General features: G+C 45.8%; 2 protein-coding genes across 2 annotated transcripts; both read right to left on the bottom strand.

The window, feature by feature from the left end:
- Positions 1-5138: 5138 nt before the first annotated feature.
- Cfap144 (cilia and flagella associated protein 144) lies at positions 5139-11291 on the bottom strand. Its single transcript, XM_050131635.1, has 4 exons — positions 11108-11291; positions 8370-8429; positions 5791-5894; positions 5139-5280 (listed from the first exon to the last, which is right to left on the bottom strand). The coding sequence occupies exons 1-4, from the start codon at positions 11238-11240 to the stop codon at positions 5170-5172; spliced, it is 408 nt and encodes a 135-aa protein (XP_049987592.1). The 5' UTR covers positions 11241-11291; the 3' UTR covers positions 5139-5169.
- Positions 11292-16461: 5170 nt separating this feature from the next.
- On the bottom strand, positions 16462-17388 carry LOC126494351 (olfactory receptor 5A2-like). The gene has a single exon (XM_050131637.1). The coding sequence runs from the start codon at positions 17386-17388 to the stop codon at positions 16462-16464; it is 927 nt and encodes a 308-aa protein (XP_049987594.1).
- Between the last annotated feature and the right edge of the window lie 3973 nt (positions 17389-21361).

The following is a 21361-nucleotide window of genomic DNA, read 5'->3' as shown; positions in this document are numbered from 1 at the left end:
AAGGTTTGGAATTTTAGAATAAAACTGCACGTGAGAATGTTTGCATTCAGTGTCTGGAATTTTTCACTTCGTGTGTACTTGGGGTTCCTTTTCAACCTCTTCCACTTTCTTCGAAGCAACAAACCTTGACAATGGCCCCACAGACTGTCCCAGCCATACAACTGTCGCCAATATGCAGAGGGACAAGTTTGGTCCTAAGCTATTTCCTTCCCTGCCCAGCTGGAGTCGGTGAGCTCCAATTAGCTCAGGTAATCTGTTTCAGTGGGTGTACCCATCATGATCTTGACCTCTTTGCTCATATTCTCATTCCTCCCACTCTTCAGCTGGACTTTGGGAGCTCAGCCCAGGGCTTCAATGCACGTCTCCGCCTCTCTTTCCATCAGTTGCTGGATGAAGGTTCTATGGTGATGTTTAAAGACATTCATCAGTCCGACAACAATGGTTGGAAGACTTTTAATGTTTGCTTCTATTTCCTTTGTGATTATAGGTCTATATAAATTGTTTATCAGGTCTTGATTTAATTTTAGTCTGTGGTAGCTATCAAGAAAATTGTTCATTCCTTTTGGTTTTTGAAGTATGACCTAATGATTCATTGGATTTCCTCAGTGATCAGTGAAAATATGTCCCCTTTTCATTTCTGATTTTGTTAATTTGGATATTCTCTGTCGTTTGGTTAGTTTGAATAAGGGTTTATCTAGCTTGACTTTCTCAAAGAACCAATTCTTTGTTTCACTGATTCTTTGTTTCTATTTTGCTAATTTTAGCCCTGAGTTTGATTATTTCCTACCGCCTATTCCTCCTGGGTGGTCTACTTCTTTTTGTTGTAGAGCTTTCAGTTCTGCTATGAAGTCACTAGTGTGAGATTTTTTCCAAATTCTTTATGTGGGCACTTAGTACTATGAACTTTTATGTTAACACTGCTTTCATAGTGTCCCATAAGTTTGGATTCATTTTCGTTGAAATCTAGATAGTTTTTAATTTCTTTCTTAATTCTTCCTTGACCCAGTGGCAATTCAATTGAGAGTTGTTCATTTTCCATGAGATTGTAGGCTTTCTGTATTTTGTGTTGTTGTTGAATTCTAGCTTTAACCCATGGTGATCAAATAAGATACAGGGGGTTATTCCATTTTTTTGTCTCTGTTGAGATTTGCTTTATGATCACATATGTGGTTGATGTTAGAGAAGATTCGATGAGGTAGGTGCCAAGAAGAAGGTATACTCTTTTGTGTTCGGGTGAATGCAATGCTCTGTACATGTCTGTTAAGTCCATTTGAGTCATACTTTTGTTAGTTCCCTTATCTTTCTCTTAAATTACTGTCTGACAGACCTGTCCATTGGAGAGAGTGGGGTGTTGATGTCTTCCACAATTAATATGTGGTGTGTGCTGTGTGATTTAATCTTTAGTAATGTTTCTTTTACAAATATGAGTGCCCTTATATTTGGGGCATAAATGTTCAGAATTAAGACTTCATTTTGTGGGCCAGAGACATCTTTGGGATCAGACACAAGTCAGGGACCTCTGAGAGAGTAGGCCCAAGCCAGGGACCTCTGTGAGAACAGGCCTGAGCCAGCGACCTACACTGGAGCATGCCTGAGGTAGCAACCTCCATAGGAAGAGGATTGAGCCAGTGACCTCTGTAGGAGCAGGCTCAAGGCAACAACCTCCACAAGAGCAGGCCCAAGCCAGTAACCTCTGCCAGAGCAGGCCTGAGCCAGTAACCTTCAACAGAGCAGGCCTGAGGCAGCAACTTCCACAGGAACAGGTACAAGGGAGCAACCACTGAGGGCACAGGCCTGAACCAAAGACCTCTGTGGGACTGGGCATGAGTCAGAGACCTCCGAGCAAACAGGCCTGAGCCAGGGGCATCTGTAGAAATAGGCCTGAGTCAGTGACTTCAGCTGGAGCAGGCCTGAGGCAGCAACCTCCATTGGAGTATGTACAAGGAAGCCACCACTGAGGGAGTATGCCTGAGCCAGGACCTGTACCAAGCCAGGGACCTCCACAGGAGCAGGCCCAAGCCAGAGGCATCTATGGGAGCAGGACCAAGTCAACGACTCTGCTGGAGTAGGCCTGAGGCAGAGACCTCCACAGATGTAGGTACAAAAGAGAGACCCCCAAGGGAGCAGGCCTGAGACAGGGATGTCTGTGGAAATGGACCTGAGGCAGTGACCTACACAGGAACAGGATTGAGCCAGTAGCCTCCACCAGAGCAGGTCCAAGGCAAGGACCTCCACAGGAGCAAGTACAAGGGAGCCACTGCTGAGGGGATAGGACCAAACCAGAAACCTCTGCAGCACTGGGCGTGAATCAGTGACCTCTCCACAGGCGCAGGCCAGAGCCAGCGACATCTGCTGGAGCAGGCCCAAGGCAGTGACCTCAGTAGGAACAGCTCCAAGCAAGCAACCTCTGTGGGAGCAGACCCAAACGACCCTCAGTGTTTCAGCGACCCCTGAGAACACTGATCAACCTACAGGAACACTGAGTGACCTTCAGGGAAACTGGAACCCTGGCCCTAACTGCACCACAAAGAGCCGGCGGTGGTGGCACAGGCCTTTAATCCCAGCACTTGGGAGTCAGAGGCAGGCGGATCTCTGTGAGTTCGAGACCAGCCTGGTCTACAAGAGCTAGTTCCAGGACAGGCTCCAAAACCACTGAGAAACCCTGTCTAGAAAAAAAAGATCAACCATCTGAGTCTTGGATCCAGTAGGACCTGAAAGATTGATCAACAAAGACACAAGGGCAACTACACCAATCAGAGGGAAAGATAGGTAGACAAAATAAGAACACACTCAACACCACAAAGAGCAACACGACACCAATAAAGTACTTTTTCTAGTACTTTCTGTAGAGCTGGATTTGTGGATAGGTATTGTTTAAATCTGGTTTTATCATGGAATATCTTGCTTTCTCCATCTATCCCTATTATTTTTAGTTTTGGTCTTTCATGGTGTTCCAGATTTCCTGGATGTTTTGTGTTAGGAATTTATTGGATTTAACTTTTTCTTTGCCTGACGAATTTATTTCCCCTATTGTATATCTTCAATGCCTAAAATTCACTCTTCCATCTCTTGAATTCTGTTGGTTATCCTTGCTTCTGTAGTTCCTGTTCACTTACCTAGATTTTTTATTTCCAGAATTCCCATGGTTTGTGTTTTCTTTATTGCCTCTGTTTCAACTTTCAAGTCTTGAATTGTTTCCTTCACCTGTCTGGTTTTTTTCTTGGTTTTCTTGACATTCTTTGAGGGATTTATTGATTTCTTCCAATTTTTGGTTGTCTTTTCCTCAATTTCTTTAAGGGGATTTTTCATTTTGTCTTTAAAGGCCTCTATTTTCATAAGTTATTTTTAAGTTTTTTCTTTTCCTTCTGTGTCATTTGTGTTGGGATGTTCAGGTCTTGCTGTTGTAGGACAACTGGATTCAGGTAGTGCCATATTGCCCTTTTTGCTACTGAATGTATCCTTACACTGGCATTTACCCATCTGTTCTTCCAACTTGCATAGGTGGCGTTTGTGCCCATAGGGGCTGCTGATGTTGCTGCAAAGCATTGTATGCAGGGAGGAGGAATTTGGGATAGGTGTGGTTTGGTGGCAGAGTAGGTCTTGTGGGAAGAGAGTCCAGTGGGTGGCAGAGGTGGTGGTGCAGCCTGTCTGTAGGTCTCTTAGCTGCTGGCCAGCTACTGGGGACTGTACTACAGCAGTAGGGTTCCACCAGAGTTGGAGGCAGGGCCCAGTTCCCTTGCTGGGCTGAGATTGGAGGAGGAGGAACAGGGGTTGTGCACTGGGGTTTAGGGCTTAGTGATTGGGGCAGTTTAGTTGGAAGACCTGTCGCTCACCTGTGATAGGTGATGAAAGGCCTTTAAAGATGACATATGGGCTACTGATACTGTGGGGGGATGGCTATTCAAGGTGGGGAAGATAGGGCCAGCCTCATGCTGCTTTTTGTCTGACTGTTTTTCGTGGCAACAGAAATGAAACCAGAACGCAGTAACCTAACCCAATATGCAACACTGAGATATCTCTCTCTCTCTCTCTCTCTCTCTCTCTCTCTCTCTCTCTCCCTCCCTCTCTCCCTACCTCCCTCCCTCCCTCCCTCCCTCCCTCCCTCCTTCCCTCCCTCCTTCCCTCCCCCTTCCCCCCTCTCTCTTTCTCTCTCGTTTTTTAAGACAAGGTTTTCTGTATAATCCTGACTGTTGTGGCACTCATTCTGTAGACAGGCTGCCCCCAAACTCAAAGATCTGCCTTCCTCTGACTTCTGTGTACTAGGATTTAAGGCATACACCACCATGCCCAACATTTTGTTTGTTTATTTGTTTTGCTTTGTTTTGTTTGAGTGAAGGGACCAGGGCCAGTTTTGTTTTCCCCAGAAGTCAGGTTGAGAAGAGCTCTGCCCTGTATCACTCCACCATCCTATGCTGACTCATGTCTGGCTTCAACCAGACCCTCAGGAAGTACATCCAATCTGGCAGTCAATCAGGGTTCTACCCAGCCATATGCAGGAACTGTTCTGTTCTATTTTCTGTTGCACAGACCCCTGACACAGCAGACAGACTCTTGACACCATAATCATAGGTGCTGTCCAGATGTCATGAGCCAACCAAAAAATGATTCCTGTATATGTAAGAGCCTATACCCAATCACTTCAAAGTACACTTAACCACAGCTGGAATTCTCTTATGCAGGCTTGCCTTACATGCCCGCCCACCCCCGACCTCCCTCCCACTGCTTAACGCCATTTTCAGGGGGCCCCAGCTTGCCGGTCTTTTCTTGAAAATGAAGCTGCTCTCTTCAATTGCTTATCGGGTGTCTTTTGGTCATTTGGATTCATCTGAGGACCCTACAAAGACCTCTTGCAACAAGTAGCTGAGCTTCAGTCCCCATCACCAGAGGGCAACTGTTCAAACCATTACAGACAAGATGGGCACATGTTATAACCAATCAGGTTGCTTCTTTAGCTCACTTCCGTTCTCTGTGGATGTCTCCTCTTCCCTCTGCCTATGTGATGCTGCAAGGCCTCCTGAAGCATTTTCAATCAGACCCTACCTGACTCTAAATCATAACGTGGTGACCCGTGTAAAATATGTCTTGTGTGATTTTTAACAGAAGCAGCCTTTATTTCTCCCGATGGAGCACAAGTGGGAATTCGTTCGGACTCGCTCTACCGAGACAATGCTACTTCCGGTGATCATCCTCCCCCAGAATCCACAGTTTAGCCTTGTACAGAGTGATGTCATGGTAGACCTTGAAGTGGTTCAGCCTGTTGTCCTGGCGGTCTGGGTTGACCTAAAGGGGAGGGGGCAGGGTCAGTCTTTCAAGGAGGAAGCAGACTTGGGTTTACATGATGTAGAGCTAGATCTGTATCAGGCCCAAGGCCCGGTGACAGCAGGGCTTTTCCTTATTAAACCTTGAGCTGTAACACAGATATATGTGAGTATTCACATCGAAGATCTCCAAACTGAAGGAGAGTAACCTATCAAAGCTGAGGCAGGACCCTCCCTGCTGCCCTTGCCTCAGAGCTCTTCACCCCTGGAAAGTAGCTCACAGAGGAGAGGCGGTATATTTATTACTGTAGCTAAGCTACGAGGACAGCGCCTAGCATGGGCTACCTGACAAATGTGTAGGCGTGTTGAAGGAGCATGGCGCTAAAGTGAATACAAAACAACTTAGTGATTTGTCCAAGGTCACACAACTAGGGAATGTGGCCCAGAATTCAAACCCGGGAGAGACTGCCTCCCCATCACTGGCCCTGCTGGTATGCTGCCAGGGACCACTAAGTGAAGGAGCCATACTCACCAAGGGAATTGGATCCCATCCAATTTCTTGGGATTCAGTCTGTGTCTCTGGATATTTCTTCCTTGGACCCTGTGCAGCATGGTGAATGAGGTTCAGGAACTTGGCTGGGAGAGGAGGCATAGTTAAAAAGGAATCAGAAACCGCAGCAACAACTAGCATGGCATGATAAACCTATGGGTGTGGTAGTGGCATGCATACCTTGATGTTAACCAGCAGCTCTCTAAATGGTCCTAAGGACCACTCAACAGGAGGGAAACCATGCCTGGTACTGTAATCTTTGACCACTTCAAAGAACTGTAGAATATGGCATTTAAATAACTTAGGGTTCTGTTGACGTGAAACACGATTTCTCCTGGCAGCACCAATTTATTCCTAAGAGAATGTTGACCACTAAAGAAACTTCACTTAGAACTTGATTTCTTCTTGGGGGGAAAAATGCCTTTGGACAAAGAACTGTCTATGTCTTAACTACTGACAAAATGCACAGTGTCCAGACTAAACAAGCAAAATACAAAAAAAAAAAAAAAAGACTGCCAAACCTTGCCAAGACAAGACAGTGTAAGATGATTTTGAAAACTTCCCTGCCTCTGAAAATGGCTGATCAGTTACTCTAGTCCTTAGCCAAATTTGGTTGCTCCAACATTGCAAATGAGACTTTAGGTGATTGTCCTGGTAGTTGTTGTCTCTGTCATCTACTGCACATTTTAGAAGCTGCTTGATTGCACTTCCTGCCTACTCAAGTAATATTATTTCCCTTCTCTGGTCTTTGATGGGGTTGAAGATTAGATAGTCATAGTTACTTTCCTCTTATGACTTAATCAAGCCATTTCTAATATAAGACTTAGACTCCTTAGGATAGAATAACTACTGAAACATTTAGCATATGTTTCTTGCTTAATATTGTTTGTGCTGGTTGTACTTCTAATTTTTATACCTGATATCTGTTCTTATTGTGTAGAGTTTTGTATTGGGTTTGGCACTCTCTTATTTAGACAAAAGGGGGAGGTGATGGGGAACTTCCTTCAGCCAATGGCCTTTGAGAAACTGGACCAGGTTGGGCATGGCTTTGGGTACCAATAGGTGCACGCTCTCTGCTTTCTTGCTCTCTCTCTGCTCTCACACCTGAATTCTGGATTGTGTTTCTGTTCCCTGTTGTGATCTGTGAGTCCCCTCTTAAATTAAAAAAAAAAAACCCTTATTAGACCCAGTTCAGAGATAATGTGGGATTACTTTATTTATGTTCCCCTTCATCTGGTGCGTTCCCTTCACTAGAGAAAGGAACAGGTACTGCAATGCCTCCATTTCATGACAAAGAAACCTAGTCACAAAGAATTTAGTAACCTCCCACTGTCACACAACTAGTGAGAGAAGGGGGACTCTGGATGCTGAGCAGGAATCAGCCCTGGGAAGAAACAGAGCAACAGCCCACTGTCAGCAGCAAGGACAAGAGCCAGGCTGTACACAGTTCTCAGACCGTGCTGCCTCCTCCCCTTCCTGTCCCTGTTTACAGATCATGAAATGTCCTTGCACAGCTTCCCCTGAGAAGCTCTGCCTCTGCCTGGAGTCTTTAAGAACTCTTTCCAGAATGCCATTGCCCGACAGAGGCACCAGTCTGCGACGTTGGCTCCCTCATCCCCTTCCCTAACTCCTCTCCAAGTATGTACGAGGCTACTTCCCACTCCTTCATAACAGGCCCTCCTCCTAGCCCCAGCCCGTGGACTGTTACAGGGTAATTATGAAAATAACAGCCAACATTTATGAAGCACCACACACAACATCCCATCACACACTTGCGTTATTTTGCCTAGTTCTAGCAATCATCCTAAAAACTGTTTCAGAGAAGTTTTGAAAAACAAAAAACGATACTGGTTGTCCTGGTCAGCTTTAAAAGTGTCCCTTTGACAGAGCCTAGGGTCATCTGAGAAGAAAGCTTGGACTGAGGAATTATCTAGATCAGATTGACTGGTGGGCATGTCCATGGGGGGGGGGGTAGAATTGCCTAGATTGACAACTGATGTAGAGGGTTCAGCCCACTGTGGGTGGCGTCATTCCTACACAGGTGGTCCTGAGCTGTATGAGAAAGCCAGCTGAGCAGGAGCCTGCAGCGAGCAAACCAGAGACTGAGTTGAACCAGCAACCTTCTTCCGTGACTTCTGCTTCAAGCTCCTACTCTGACGTTCCTCGGGGAAAAGGGACCTGGAAATGAAAGCTGAAATAAACCCTTTCCTCCCCCAAATTACTTTTGGTCAGAGTGTTTGACCACAGCAACAGAAGCACGCTAGAGCACTGCCCATCACTTGCTTAGTGGGTAGAAGCATTGAAAATTAAAACCAGTCACTATGACTTCAGGGTGATGGAGGGTTGGATGGATACAAGGTAAGGGCTTACGAACATTGTTGTTGGCTTCGTGGGTAGTAACCTGGCATTGTAGCTAAAGAAGTCAGTCTCCTGTGACCTTGGTTAAAACCAGTTTCAGAGGACCCCATATCTTCCCCAAGGTAGCAGAATCCTGAGAGGTGTCTACAGCCTGCCTGACCCTCTGTACCCTGGCTCTTAGTGTTCTCAAGCCCAGCACTCACCATCTGCAGGCTCCTCCAAGTTATCATGCCAAGACATAGGCTTCCTGGCAATCGTGTGAACTAGAGAAAAACAAGCAGCAAAATTCACATTAGCAGGGCCTAAGATTGTCCTAAGATTCACCTTACACAAGGCCTCTGTTTAGCATTCACTAAGGAGTCTGGCATCTGCCAGGAACTGTGCAGGACACTAAGGAACAAGACCTCACAGCAAGCCTGTCACTCCAGTACTGTAGCCAAGAGTACCTACTTGACCTTAAAAGACCAGAACTCTCCAGTGTTCCACATGGATACTGTCTTCCGGTTTCCAGCATGGGAAAACTTTCGCTTCCAAGTTGGCAGATAAGCAAGCATGGCTGAAGGCCATGAGAACCAGACAGGATGGACATGCAGGAGGCCATCGACTGGAGAAACTGAATCCACATCCTCCAGTTGACGGGAGCACTGCAGACAGCGCTGAGCAAGACGGGAAGTGCTCCCAGCCCCTGAGTATTCCTTCTGTGTGGGGACTGACAGCAGGTCAACATGGGGATAACATGTGAGAGGGAACTTGGGAGCAGGCCATGTGCATAGAGGTGGTGGCGTGGGTGTGTGGTGAGTGTCCCGGGGAGGTGCCTGTGAGTCCTGAGTGAAGGGGTGGGCACACCGTGGGAGAAGGCAGGAAAGAAGATGAGTGACAGCTGGCAGAGTCAGGCGCATCCAAAGGAGAGAGCTGCTGAAGATCAGGAGGAATGAGCAAGGTGATGGGAGCCCGTGCCCTCCAAGAAGTTCTTTGTCTCGGACCCTATTAGCTATTCTCAGCCCAGCCGCACCCAAACGCCAAAGATGTTACCAGTGTGTTAGCAAAGTCTTTGTGAACGAAAGCAAGTGCCAACACCCTGTAGTTTATTCTCACCTTATCCCAGTGAACCCCATTAGTTATGGACCCCGAGGGGCTGGGCCAGGAGACTGCACTGTCCGCGAAAGCCTGCATGTGGCCTTCAGGGGTCATTTTAATTCGTAAGTGGACAATGTTTAAACAGAACTGGGGAATAATTTTTCTTCTCATTTTAGTGATCAAGTCTCCTGACAAAAACTAGCTTACATACGGGTAAATGAAGTCTCCACACTTTCTGCAGACAGCGAGACTGGAGTTGACTGTGGCTAACGCAGCACAGAAGTTGGAGACAAGGAGCGCGTAGGTATGGGAGATGGATGGCACACTTAGGAAATCTGTTTCTACGGGAATGAAGGGAGGAAGGAGTGTGTGTATGTGTGTGTGGTGTGTGTGTGTGGTACGTGTGGGTGTGTGTGGTGTATGTGTGTGCGGTGTGTGTATATGGTATGTGTGTGGTGTGTGGTGTATGTGTGTGTTGTGTGTGTGTATGTGGTGTGTATGTGTATAATGTGTGTATATGGTATATGTGTGTGGTGTGGTGTGGGGGGGTGTGGGTGTGTGTGGTATGTGTGTGGTGTGTATGGTGTGTGTGTGTGTGTGTGGTGTGTGTATATGGTATGTATGTGGTGTGGTATGGTGTGTGTGGTGTATCGTGTGGTGTATTGTGTGTGTGTGTGTGGTATGTATGTGTGGTGAGGGGTTGGGGTGTGGTGTGTGTGTGTTTGTGGTACGTGTGTATGTAGCAGTAGCTGAGCCAGAGCACAGTAAGCACTGTGACTTTGTTGGAGACTCTTGGTGGGAAAGAGTGAGGTGGGATTAACTGTGGGGGAGGGGTCAGAATGGATGGAAGCTGGAAAGGAACCAGAGCCAGGTCCAATGAGACTTTAGAGGCTGCTGGGTTCAAACCAGCTCAAAACTGCAGGAGACCTCCAAAATGTTTACAAAGGGATTGTCCTGGTCTGTTTGGTCTTTTAACACAGGTAAGCAGGAAGGAATGTGGAGGAAGGAAGTTGGTGCTTGGAGGGAGAGTAACTTGGAGCCCCTGAGACTGTCACAAATTTAGGGGGTTTGGAGACCACCGAGACCTACTCAGACACTATTAGCAAATGTCCTGAGTGGGCAGAGTGGCTGCCATGGGCATTGGGACTTTCGCTCAGCTGCACAGATGTTAATTGGGAGACCTGTGGGTCGGAATGATCAAGAGTGCAGCGAGGAGGAGTGGTGAGAAGCTAACACCTTAGCTAGTGCAGTGGGATGCTTAGGCCAGGCAAGCAGAGCAGGCCAGGAGGGGCAAACATTCAGCCAGAAAGCTGCTGGTGAGCTGCTCCAAGGAAGAATGCAGGGAAGTGGTGGGACCCATGAGTCCAGAGTTCTGTTTCAGGCCCAGAGGCCGTTTCAGAGAACCCAATGGAGTCACACAGGAGGAAGACAGTGGGAGATCGGGGGGCATGGGGTGGTTTTGCTGAGTGGGGGTGAGGGGAGGGGAAATTTCAAGCTCTGTTCCTGGTAGCTTACCACTTCTGAGCTTCGGGAGGTCAGGGGTAAGAAGTCAAAATAATAATAAAAACAACAAACCATACAAGAACAAAACCCCTTGGTGTATTAAAAAAGAAACCAAACATAAAAACCTAACAAAAAGCAGACATAAAAACCCTGTACAATTACTTAAGAAGCACAACTACCTCCACCCCAAATCATTTATCTTTTATTCTACATCTAAAATACTCAATTTCGGACGCATTTGGATGCACCTCTCATGCCTGGGGTGATGTGGGGAGAGATGGGAGAGATCCCCTCAAAACTCAACATAGAGCCAGAGGAGGCTTGCTCTCCCACTCCTCCCAACCCTCTTGTGCCTGCTCACCCTTGCGCAGGGGATTCACGTGATACTGTGTGTACAGCTTCTGTGTTCGCAGCTCTTTGAGAAATAGTTCTCTCAAGATCTGATTCTGATGAACTTCGTCCTGGACCATCTTCTGCCCCATGCGTCCTGCCATGGCCTTTGCCCTTGCTCTGAGAGGTCAGGCTATCTGACTTCTCCTTGCCAAGAGAAAGGTTGCCTTCTACCTAGCAACAGTGTTCCCCTTGTGTTCAGGCAACAGCGTCCTTCTTGTCTCTAGGCAACAGCGGCCAGATTCCACAGCACCACCCTCCCTGGCAGTCTTTCTCTGGCTTCTGTCCACTCCACCCTCCAAGCTCTCAGGCTCCTGGTGTCTCATTGATCCTCCACCAGTGCCCTCAGACCCGGACCCAGCATCCAGATGTAGCGCCTCCCCTGTGCACCTCTAGGAAAGGGCAACTGTCCCTTACCCAGCCAGGAAGAAAAGACTGGAGTGGGGACATCAACATGGGTGATCGATTCCTAAAGACAGTTTGAGGAGGAGACAAAAACCAATAGATTTGAAAGCAGGTGCCTTAAATTTATAAAGAAAAGGATAAAGGAGAGAGAGAGAGAGAGAGAGAGAGAGAGAGAGAGAGAGAGAGAGAGAAGAAAAAAAGAAAAAGCAAAAACAAAACACCTCTGACACACACAAACACACAAGGTGGGGCAGAGCAGAGACAGAGAGTTAGAATCAAATATTGCTGGTATGAAGACCAGCCTCCAGCAGTTCAGGGATTGAGGCAGACCTTTGACTTTTCTGTCTGAGGATGTAACACTTCATTCTCTGGGGCTGGGAGAGATGGAAAAAACATACATGCACTCTTAGAATCTTCCTATCAACTTCAGCCTCAGTTTTGTCTTTATTTTTCCCTTACAGCTTACATAGCCCACTCAAGCAATATATAAACTCCAATGCAGTTACATTCTAGTTCTCAAGTGAAGGATTATAATGAATATAGATAAAAACCATGTTTCCCGTTTCCCTTACATAATTAAACATTTTAAATATTACAAGTGAAAACCAGGTTGTCTCAAGAACCCACATACATTCATACCCAAGTAACTTGTTACAGATTAACAGAGTGTGAGCAAGCAAGGTATTTTTCTCAGCCAACTCTTTCGTTAGCAGGCTGCATTTTCTGGTTACAATGAAAAGAACTATCATTTTATTACCATCTCTAAAGTTAACATTATAAGAACTCTTAAGAGAATCACACACCCAAGCTTTTATACACGGAAAAGAATCAGTCAGCTCTACGTGAAAGCCTCAAGATGCATGCCCACACTCCTCAACAGTTTTCATATCAGGAAGCTGAGGGCAGAAATGAGTGCATGGTCACACCTTCGATCATCAATCCTAGCAAGAAAGGCACGTCAGCGAATCTCTGGGCTGCTCTGTTTTTCTTCCCTGATCTTAACGAGTCCCTCACCCAGCTACGTGCCTCTCCACAACTTGAAATTGTTTCCTAGGGTTTTTCACCTCAAAGCTATTTGACAAAAACCTCTCAGTCTAACCTTAAGTCATTCCCAAAGCTCTCTTTCAGCTCTGATGCACTCCAACGCCTGTGAACATAGCTCCCAACATTTAAAGAATTTAAACTAACTAGGCTTCAGGGATTCAAATGTTTTTCCTAATCATTAACCTAAGCCGTGGTCTATATGGCTCCTCGAAAGAAACTAGTTGTGTGACTTTTCCTTTTTTATTTTTTATCCTCTGCAACCTCTGCTTATCAGAGGCAGGGGAAACCTTTCATCCTACATCTACCTGTGTTAATTATTCCACAAAATTAACTTCGATCATAATTCCTTACTATATTTATTAAAAATCCTCAATCAAAATTCTATTTAAACTAACACTATTATCGTATAAAATCATTGCTTCAGTTAGAGAGTACAGCTTAAGAGGAAATCATCTTCATAATAATCCACAGGTTAAAAATTGACCAGTAGAATGGGATAGTTCCAAGGCTACATTAAGGACAGTGGGGATTTCCCCATGCCCATTCACACCATGCCAGAGATGCCAGAGGGAAAAAATGACAGTGGCAGACATACAGCAGTAGCAAGAAGCATTCTGGGTCCATGGCTCCCAGGGCCTTGCCTATCCGAGATTCACTCATCAGAGTTTTGCTTCGAGTGTTTTTCCTGAATCTCAACTGCCACTTGCTGTTCCCTTGACATGGCCACTGGCAGTCAATCTTCTGACCAGTGCCCAGAGACCGCAGGACCACCACCCTTTCTAATCTAAGTAAATCAACATCTTTATAATTTCTCTAATTTTTTTTTACAATACTAGGAATGGAACTCAGAGATTCTGCATGTTGGGGAGCTTCCCCACCAGGGAGCTATATCTCCAGCCTTTTAATTTTAAGACTGAACTTCTTGAAGTTGCCCAGGAAGATGTTAAACTTGCGATTCTCCTGCCCCAGCCTCCGAAATTGCTGGGATTCTAAACCTGTCCTACCAGACCCAACAACTCTCAATTTTTCACTGTGGCAAAAATACACATCTTCTAAGATCTCCCAACCCAGCCACTGTCAAGTATGCAGTCCAGCTGCATGAAGTATGGGCACAGTGTGAAACCCAGCTACAGAACTCATCCCTTAGGCAGCTGTCCTCTGTCCCATCCTCTGGCAACGACCGTCTTTCTATTCCTGTTCTACCCCTAATCACCTTCTATAACATGATTTGCTTGTAAACAACCAGAAAAAACCTACAGTAGGGAGAGAAGCCGTCCCTGGCTCTGGTGAGCAGCTAAACTCAGATGCTAAAGCGTGTGCTCTTTCTTTCTTTCATTCATTCATACATACATACATTCATGACCCAGGATGTGATAGTATTTCGAGGGTTAAGTGTGTAGCCATTGCTTCAAATCCCCAAATCCCACACCTACCAATGACTTCATAATTAGCTGCTTTTCTTCTTGACCTGTCGGATTCTTTGCATCTTGTCTGTGGAAACTTTCTACCCAAAGTTCATATGAGCTCACATGTGATCACTTTTCAAGAAGCCTTAATCACGCAGTAGAGTCTCGGTCTGGTGATACTCTGTTGCAATCTTAGCTTCTCCCCGAAATGTGCTAGTTTATACCTGAGCTATTAAAGATGAGATCTGTCATCTCTCTCTGCATTCCCAGTCCCTGTGCAGTAGAGGTAGGTAGGTGTTTTGTGTTGGCTGGCTGTAGCCTTGTTTGCTTAACTCATTATATAGCCCCTTAAAACATTCAGGCAGATTGTATCACACTGGCTTTAGAGTACCTTTGGCCTCTGTGTCCCAAACAAGGCTAAAACAGCCTCTTGGAGTTTTCATTGTCTTCTGGAAGACAAGAAGGAATAACCTGATCCTTCAAAACCACATGGCTTTCTTGAGGAGAATTTTCAAGATTGCACCTGTTCTCTGTCAATGAAGCGTGCCTCAGCTTGAATTATTCGTTTTGTTTCTGGGACCCTCCATGCAGGGCCGATGCTAGAGCTGTCTGGAAGGTCAGAAAGAAATCCTAGACTAAGAAGAGAGGATAATTCAGACACAATGAATGAGATGTATTGGGTGTGGAGGGTGAAGACTGAGAGTTAAGGGATGGTTAAAATTCTTCAACTCAGAGGAAGGTCCAAATGACTGAAAGGGGAAAACTGTTGGACACTGGGGGAGGCAGGACTCTTAGAGTGATGAAATGTGTTCCTTATGGGAGAGCCAGGAAAAATGAAGGAAAAAACTGAAAATTCAAATTAGTGGCCATTGCACCAGGCTGATGGCAAAGACCTGCGAATTCTGACTACTGTAATGAGCACAGCTCAGAAAACATGATTTCCACAACTATATCAGCTGGAGAACTTGGTTGCTTTGTTTTTCATTTCTTAAATGTATGAGTGTTTTGACTGCGAATATGCAGCTCACACCATATGTGTGCTGTGCCTACAGAGGTCAGAAGAAAGGGTTGGATTTCCTTGAACTGGAACTGCAACCATAAGGGTGCTGGGAACTCAATGCACTTGCAGCAGCAAGGGCTCTTAATGGCCAGGTCATTTCTCCAGGCCATGCTTTGGTTTTTGAGCTAGGGTTCCACGAGGACACTGGCTTTGAACTCACTATACAACTAACATTGGATTTGAAGTCCTAATTCTCCTGCCTCTGCCTTCCCAGTTGATACAAGCCTGAGCCACCACATCTGGCTTAGAAGAAAAAACTTAAAGCAAGACTAGTGGATGTTTCTAGAGACTTGTCACTTATATATGCATGTATGCTGCAGGAGCTACAAGCTGCAAAAGCCAAAGGTCACTGGGAGGGAGCGAGGCATATCTGAAGGGACTGGGGACACTACAGTTTCTACAACTGGTCTTATCAGCAATGCCAAGTATCACAGGAAGGAAAAGGGGATTAAGAAGATGAACTGCTATAACCCCAGCAGCATAGACACTAAGGGCAACATTGAATAAATGGGACCTACTAAAGCTGAGAAGCTTCTGTAAAGCAAAGGACACTGTCACTAAGATAAAAAGGCAACCCACTGACTGGGAGAAGATCTTCACCATCCCCGCAACAGACAAAGGTCTGATCTCCAAAATATACAAAGAACTCAAGAAACTAGACCGTAAAAGGCTAATCAACCCAATTATAAAATGGGGCACTGAACTGAACAGAGAATTCTCAACAGAAGAAGTTCAAAGGGTCAAAACACACTTAAGGTCATGCTCAACCTCCTTAGCGATCAGGGAAATGCAAATCAAGACAACTTTAAGATACCATCTTACACCTGTCAGAATGGCGAAAATCAAAAACACCAATGATAGCCTTTGCTGGAGAGGATGTGGAGTAAGGGGTACACTCATCCATTGCTGGTGGGAATGCAAACTTGTGCAACCACTTTGGAAATCAGTGTGGCAGTTTCTCAGGAAATTCAGGATCAACCTACCCCAGGATCCAGCAATACCACTCTTGGGAATATACCCAAGAGATGCCCTATCATACTACAAAAGCATTTGTTCAACTATGTTCATAGCAGCATTATTTGTAATAGCCAGAACCTGGAAACAACCTAGATGCCCTTCAATGGAAGAATGGATGAAGAAAGTATGGAATAAATGCACATTAGAGTACTACTCAGTGGTAAAAAACAATGACATCTTGAACTTTGCATGCAAATGGATGGAAATAGAAAACACTATTCTGAGTGAGGTAACCCAGACCCAAAAAGATGAATTTGGTATGTACTAACTCATAAGTGGATTCTAGACATGAATAAAGGTCAGTGAGCCTATTAAAAAAAAAAAAAGATGAACTGCTTGGCTCCCATAACAGCCATCAGATCCTAAGAGCCACACAGTATAGTCTTGGAGGACTCAGTACTTTCCTCCACAATAAAGTTTCTGCAGAGCAAACTTCATATCTTTGTTCCTCAGACAATAGACCACTGGATTCAAAGACGGAGTGAGGACAGAGTAGAAAATAGATGCCAGGCGACCCTGGGTCGGGGAGTACCGAGAGGCGGGCCTCAGGTACACGAAGCTTCCAGTTCCATAAAACAAGACGACTGTGGTCAGGTGAGAGGAGCAGGTGGAAAAGGCCTTCCACCTGCCGTCCACTGAGGGGATGCGGACAACTGTGGACACGATGCCCACATAAGAGAGGACCGTGAGGGCGAAGGCGCTCATAACGACACAGCTGCTGACAGCAAAGACCACGACCTCATTGAGATGGTAATCAGTGCAGGACAGCCTCATGACTGGAGGGATGTCACAGAAGAAGTGTTCAACAACATTGGGTCCACAGTAGGGGAGGGAGAAGGTGTTGAAAGTGAGGAAGGCTGAGTAGATGGCCCCACTCACCCAGGCGGTGACCACCAACTCAACACGACATTTGTGGCTCATGATGGTTCCATAGAGTAGTGGTCTGAGGATGGCCAGAAACCGGTCGTAAGCCATGGCCGTGAGCAGGAGGCACTCAGTACATGCAAGTGTGAAAAACATATAAAGCTGTGCTACACACTCGAGATAGGAGATGAGCCCCGAGCCTGTGAAGGACATAACCACTGCCTTGGGGATGGTGGCTGAAGTGTAACACATGTCCAGAAAAGATAAATTCTTCAGGAAGAAGTACATGGGAGACTGGAGCCTACTGTCTCTCATCACAGCTGCGATGATGGAGATGTTCCCCAGGAGGCCGAATGTGTAGACAAGCAGGAAAAACGGGATGACCACCAATCTCAGATGCGGGGCATCTGAGAAGCCCATGAGGATGAAGAAAGTCACTCTTGTGTGATTGGACATGTCTGCTCGAATTGTGTTCAGATGCAGGGGCCACACACAGCTAAGTAAGGGGACAGCAAGAGAAGGCAGGCTCAGACGTGTATATGCAGTTCCATGTTGTCTACAGAGTCATGGCTTCCATCAGAAAACTATCACCACGAAGCAGCTTATATAAAGGGCATTTCAAAGAACTCAGGAGGAGGAGGAGGGAGAGGGGGAGAAGAATTGGGTAGAGAGGAGTTAGAGGAGGGGAGAGAGAGGGCTCACCTGCCAATTGTCTATTGCTCTTAAATACTCCATGAATTCTAGTGGGAAGTAGTTCCATGTTTTGCTTTCTGTGTATTGAAGCAAATCAGCTCATCAATATTTCAATATTATTTTAAAGAACAGTGTTTTTTTAAAAAAATTTATTCTCATTATAACACATTGCCTTCTTAATAGATTTTCAGAATCTCCTCATTTTCTTTCTATTGTTGATTCACCTCTCTCTGTCTCTCTCTGTCTCTGTCTCTCTCTCTCTCTCACACACACACACACCTTCTTTAGTAGTAATTTCATTTAGGAAAATCATTCTACCAACAGTGCAGGGCAAATGTCCTCTGCATAGGAACACATGTAATGTGAAACACTTGGGTTCTAGGTTAATGTAAATCCCTGTTCCTGGAGACCTTGATTTGTTTATTTAGCCTCTACTTTTTTTTAACTTTGTGAGTGTGTAACACAGGAACATGCCATAATCTTCCTCTGTCTTCAAAGATGGTCAGTGTCTCTCAGTGGACATTAGTGAATGGGCAAACAAAAGCAAGCTTCTGTGGTTTCCCTCAAACACCAGCCTGAGAACCTCTCTCTGAGCCAGAAGTCTCTGTGGACTCAGCTGTGAGTGAGCTCACGTGTGTAGAAAGACATAAAGACCTAGTTACTCACTGACTTTGAATGTGTAGGCTGCTGGTTAGGTTTAGTAGAATATGTTACATCCATGTGAGTATCTGCTGCTCTGTGCCCTTGTTCTGGTTCATCAGCAGCTCCAGAGAAGACATCTGCCATAGGTTCTGAACAGGAGCGCAGAGGCTCCCACTTTTATCACATACTCCCCACAACCCTGGGAAAGACTGCACTACTATATGGCTGAGGACAACATAATCATCCCCATGTTAGCTGGGAGGGAGCAATGCAGGCATGGGGGCCAATGAAGGCACCAGCTACAGCCTGGGTGCTGTACCAGAATCTGGACAGCGGGAGGGAGGATCAGTGTGGGGATTTTCCTTAGAAAAGGCAAATAAGCACAGGGCTTGGGAACGGACAAAGTTTGTAGAAAGAGAAACCACTGGTTTGCTCTGGGTGGGACGGAAGTGGCTTTGGTCTTACCTGCAATTCCTGATATAGCTTATTAGATGCATCCCATCAAATGAAAGGAGAAATGCTTGAAGAAGCTGGGTTGGAAGGAGTGGGTATGGATGTCCTAGTGAAAACTCCACGTTTCTTACAGTTTTGAGAATAACACAAAAATAAAGCACAGTTCTATTCCCCTAGGACAGATCTGTGAAAGCTTCTCTGTCTCTGGTGGACATGGACACAGTGCCTGGCCCCAACTGCTCTCGTGACCCCTCAATCTTGCATCTTTCCCTTCGGAGCAAGTACATATGGATGCCACCTACAGTTCTGCGAAGTTCTACCCCAGCTTGGGATGTAGCCAAGCTCTTGAAACAGGTTCAACCCTTCTGTGAGCTCACCCTGGGGAAAGACTTTGGCCTGTGGAACTGCTTTTAATGAGCAGAAGCCCCACAGCTTAGGCCTTTTCTCATTAAGCGAGATGATCCCTCCAATGTATTAGGTTTTCCCTCGGGACAGTTTTTCCATTCTCCCCATGCTGGAAACTTCTCTATAATGGGGCTGCTCTCTCTATGACAGCCTGAACCCCAGCCTGCCTTGACATTTACCAGACCAAACAAAAGAATCCATTGCCTCTCAATTTAACCTCACTCAGGTTCTCGGGACAAGAAGCTAAACAGAGCCAGATTCTTGGCCAAACTATCACAGGAATGGTCCTATCCCAGTTTCTGGTTGAGTCATTGTTCCCTCTGAAATCTCCTGAGCTGGCTTCTGCTGTCATTTCTCAGCATTCCTTTGTTGCAAGTTCTGCTTACAGCACTCAGTGGCTTTTTCAGCCCAAACTTCCATGTTCGTCTACACTCCTCAAAACTGTCCCAAGGGCTTAGAAGCTAGGTGGTCAGGGTCATCAGAGCAATGGCCCCTCTTCTCAAACTAATTTTTCCTGATTTGTTTTCTGATACTGTGATAAAATGCAGGAGAAAGGAGTTTTTTTTTTTAGATTTATATATTATGTATACAGCATACTGCCTCCATGTATGCCTACAGGCCAGAAGAGGGCGCCAGATCTCATTACAGGTGGTTGTGAGCCACCATGCGGTTGCTGGGAATTGTACTCAGGACCTCTGGAAGAGCAGTCAGTGCTCTTAACCACTGAGCCATCTCTCCAGCCCCTGAGAAAGGGTTTTTTTAAGATTAAAGTTTCAAGTTATAGCTCACCATTGTGGAGGAATCATAGCAACTAGACTGCCAACTTGACATTCAAACTAGCCATCACAAAACCCAAGAAAATATCGGGGTATCTAACTCAGGATGCATCCTGCAGACAGCCATAAGACTCTGGTAAGAGATGACACAAAAACAGCCTGACTACATAAAATTTAAAACGCCATAATAGTTAGATGAATGGTTTAACATCAGTTGTAACAAGAAAGTAACAATTAAAAACAATACAAGGCATTCTTTCCCTGGAGCCCCTTCTACTCCGTCCATTCTGCTCACCCTCTGCATGCCTTTCCTTATTCTTCTTGCTCCCTAGACAACAGAATCAGAACCCACTAGTTCAGGAAGCTAATGGTTTGTGGTCAATTTCGTGACCATTTATAATCCAGGACCTTAGCACCCTGAGTTAAGTTCAAGCAAGAACCATGAAAGGCTCTGCCACAACCTAAGATCTCACATGACCAGGATGAACAAGAGAGGGTCGGGGTGGTCTAAGGAGCAAAAGAGGAAGATTTAGTGCTTTGTGATGGAATCCAACACAGCGCCTTGGGTGCTGCCGAAGCCCTCCTCCACCACGACAGCGCCTTGTGTGCTGCCATAGCCCTCCTCCACCACGCTCCATCTGCTGCCACCACTTAGTGCTTTGACTAGGATGTGGCCGCTTTGTCACCATTTATTCCTGAAGTTCTTTTTCCCAGTTGCCTGCCTTTTCGCCTGTAAGGTCCTTAGAACCCTGCAACACAGCCTGATCCAATACTGAGGAGACCGGAGAGGAAAATCAGCAGCCACAAGGCTGGACAGCCGGAAGTGCCACTCTCTGGCCCCTCCCCAACTCCCTAAGCTTTTCTGGCCAGCCAGCAGGAAGTGTTCTTGCCACTGGGCTTTCCCCCAACCCACCCTGCCCCCAAGTCCACATATTCACCTGTGAGGTCCTTAGAACCCTGAAACAAAGCTTGCTCCAATACTGGGGGGATGTAAGAAAGGGCAAACCAAGAAAAACTCCCAAGTACTCAGACAGCAGCAGCAAAGATCGGACCAAGACACCAAGATACTGATGGCCTCATTTGAAGGAAGAGATGGGTAGGCACTATTGCAAGAATTCCTCCAGCATTCTAAAAAAACAACATGGCAACACCAGAATACAGCAGACAGGGAAAAGGAAGACTTGATCATCCTAACCCAGAAGAAGTAGAAGAAAACGACGTTAAACGTAACTTTATGAAAATGAAGAACTTTAAAGAGAAAGTGAAAACTCCCTTAAAGAGAGAAGACAAACAAGAAGTTAGAAGAAATTAATAATACCTCAAAGATGCCCAAGAAAACCAAGAAAAAGCAATTAAACAGGTGAAGGAAACAGTTCAAGACTTGAAGACCGAAATGGAAGTAATAAAGAAGACACAAAACAAGGGAAGGTTGGATATGAAAAATCTGGGTAAACAAACAG

This window comes from Alexandromys fortis, unplaced genomic scaffold, assembly GCF_014885135.2.
Source record: "Alexandromys fortis isolate MF-2015 unplaced genomic scaffold, M_Fortis_MF-2015_v1.1 scaffold_367, whole genome shotgun sequence".
Lineage (NCBI taxonomy): Eukaryota > Metazoa > Chordata > Mammalia > Rodentia > Cricetidae > Alexandromys > Alexandromys fortis.
Note: the sequence above shows the minus strand (reverse complement) of the source record. Positions and strands in the feature narration are given on the sequence as shown.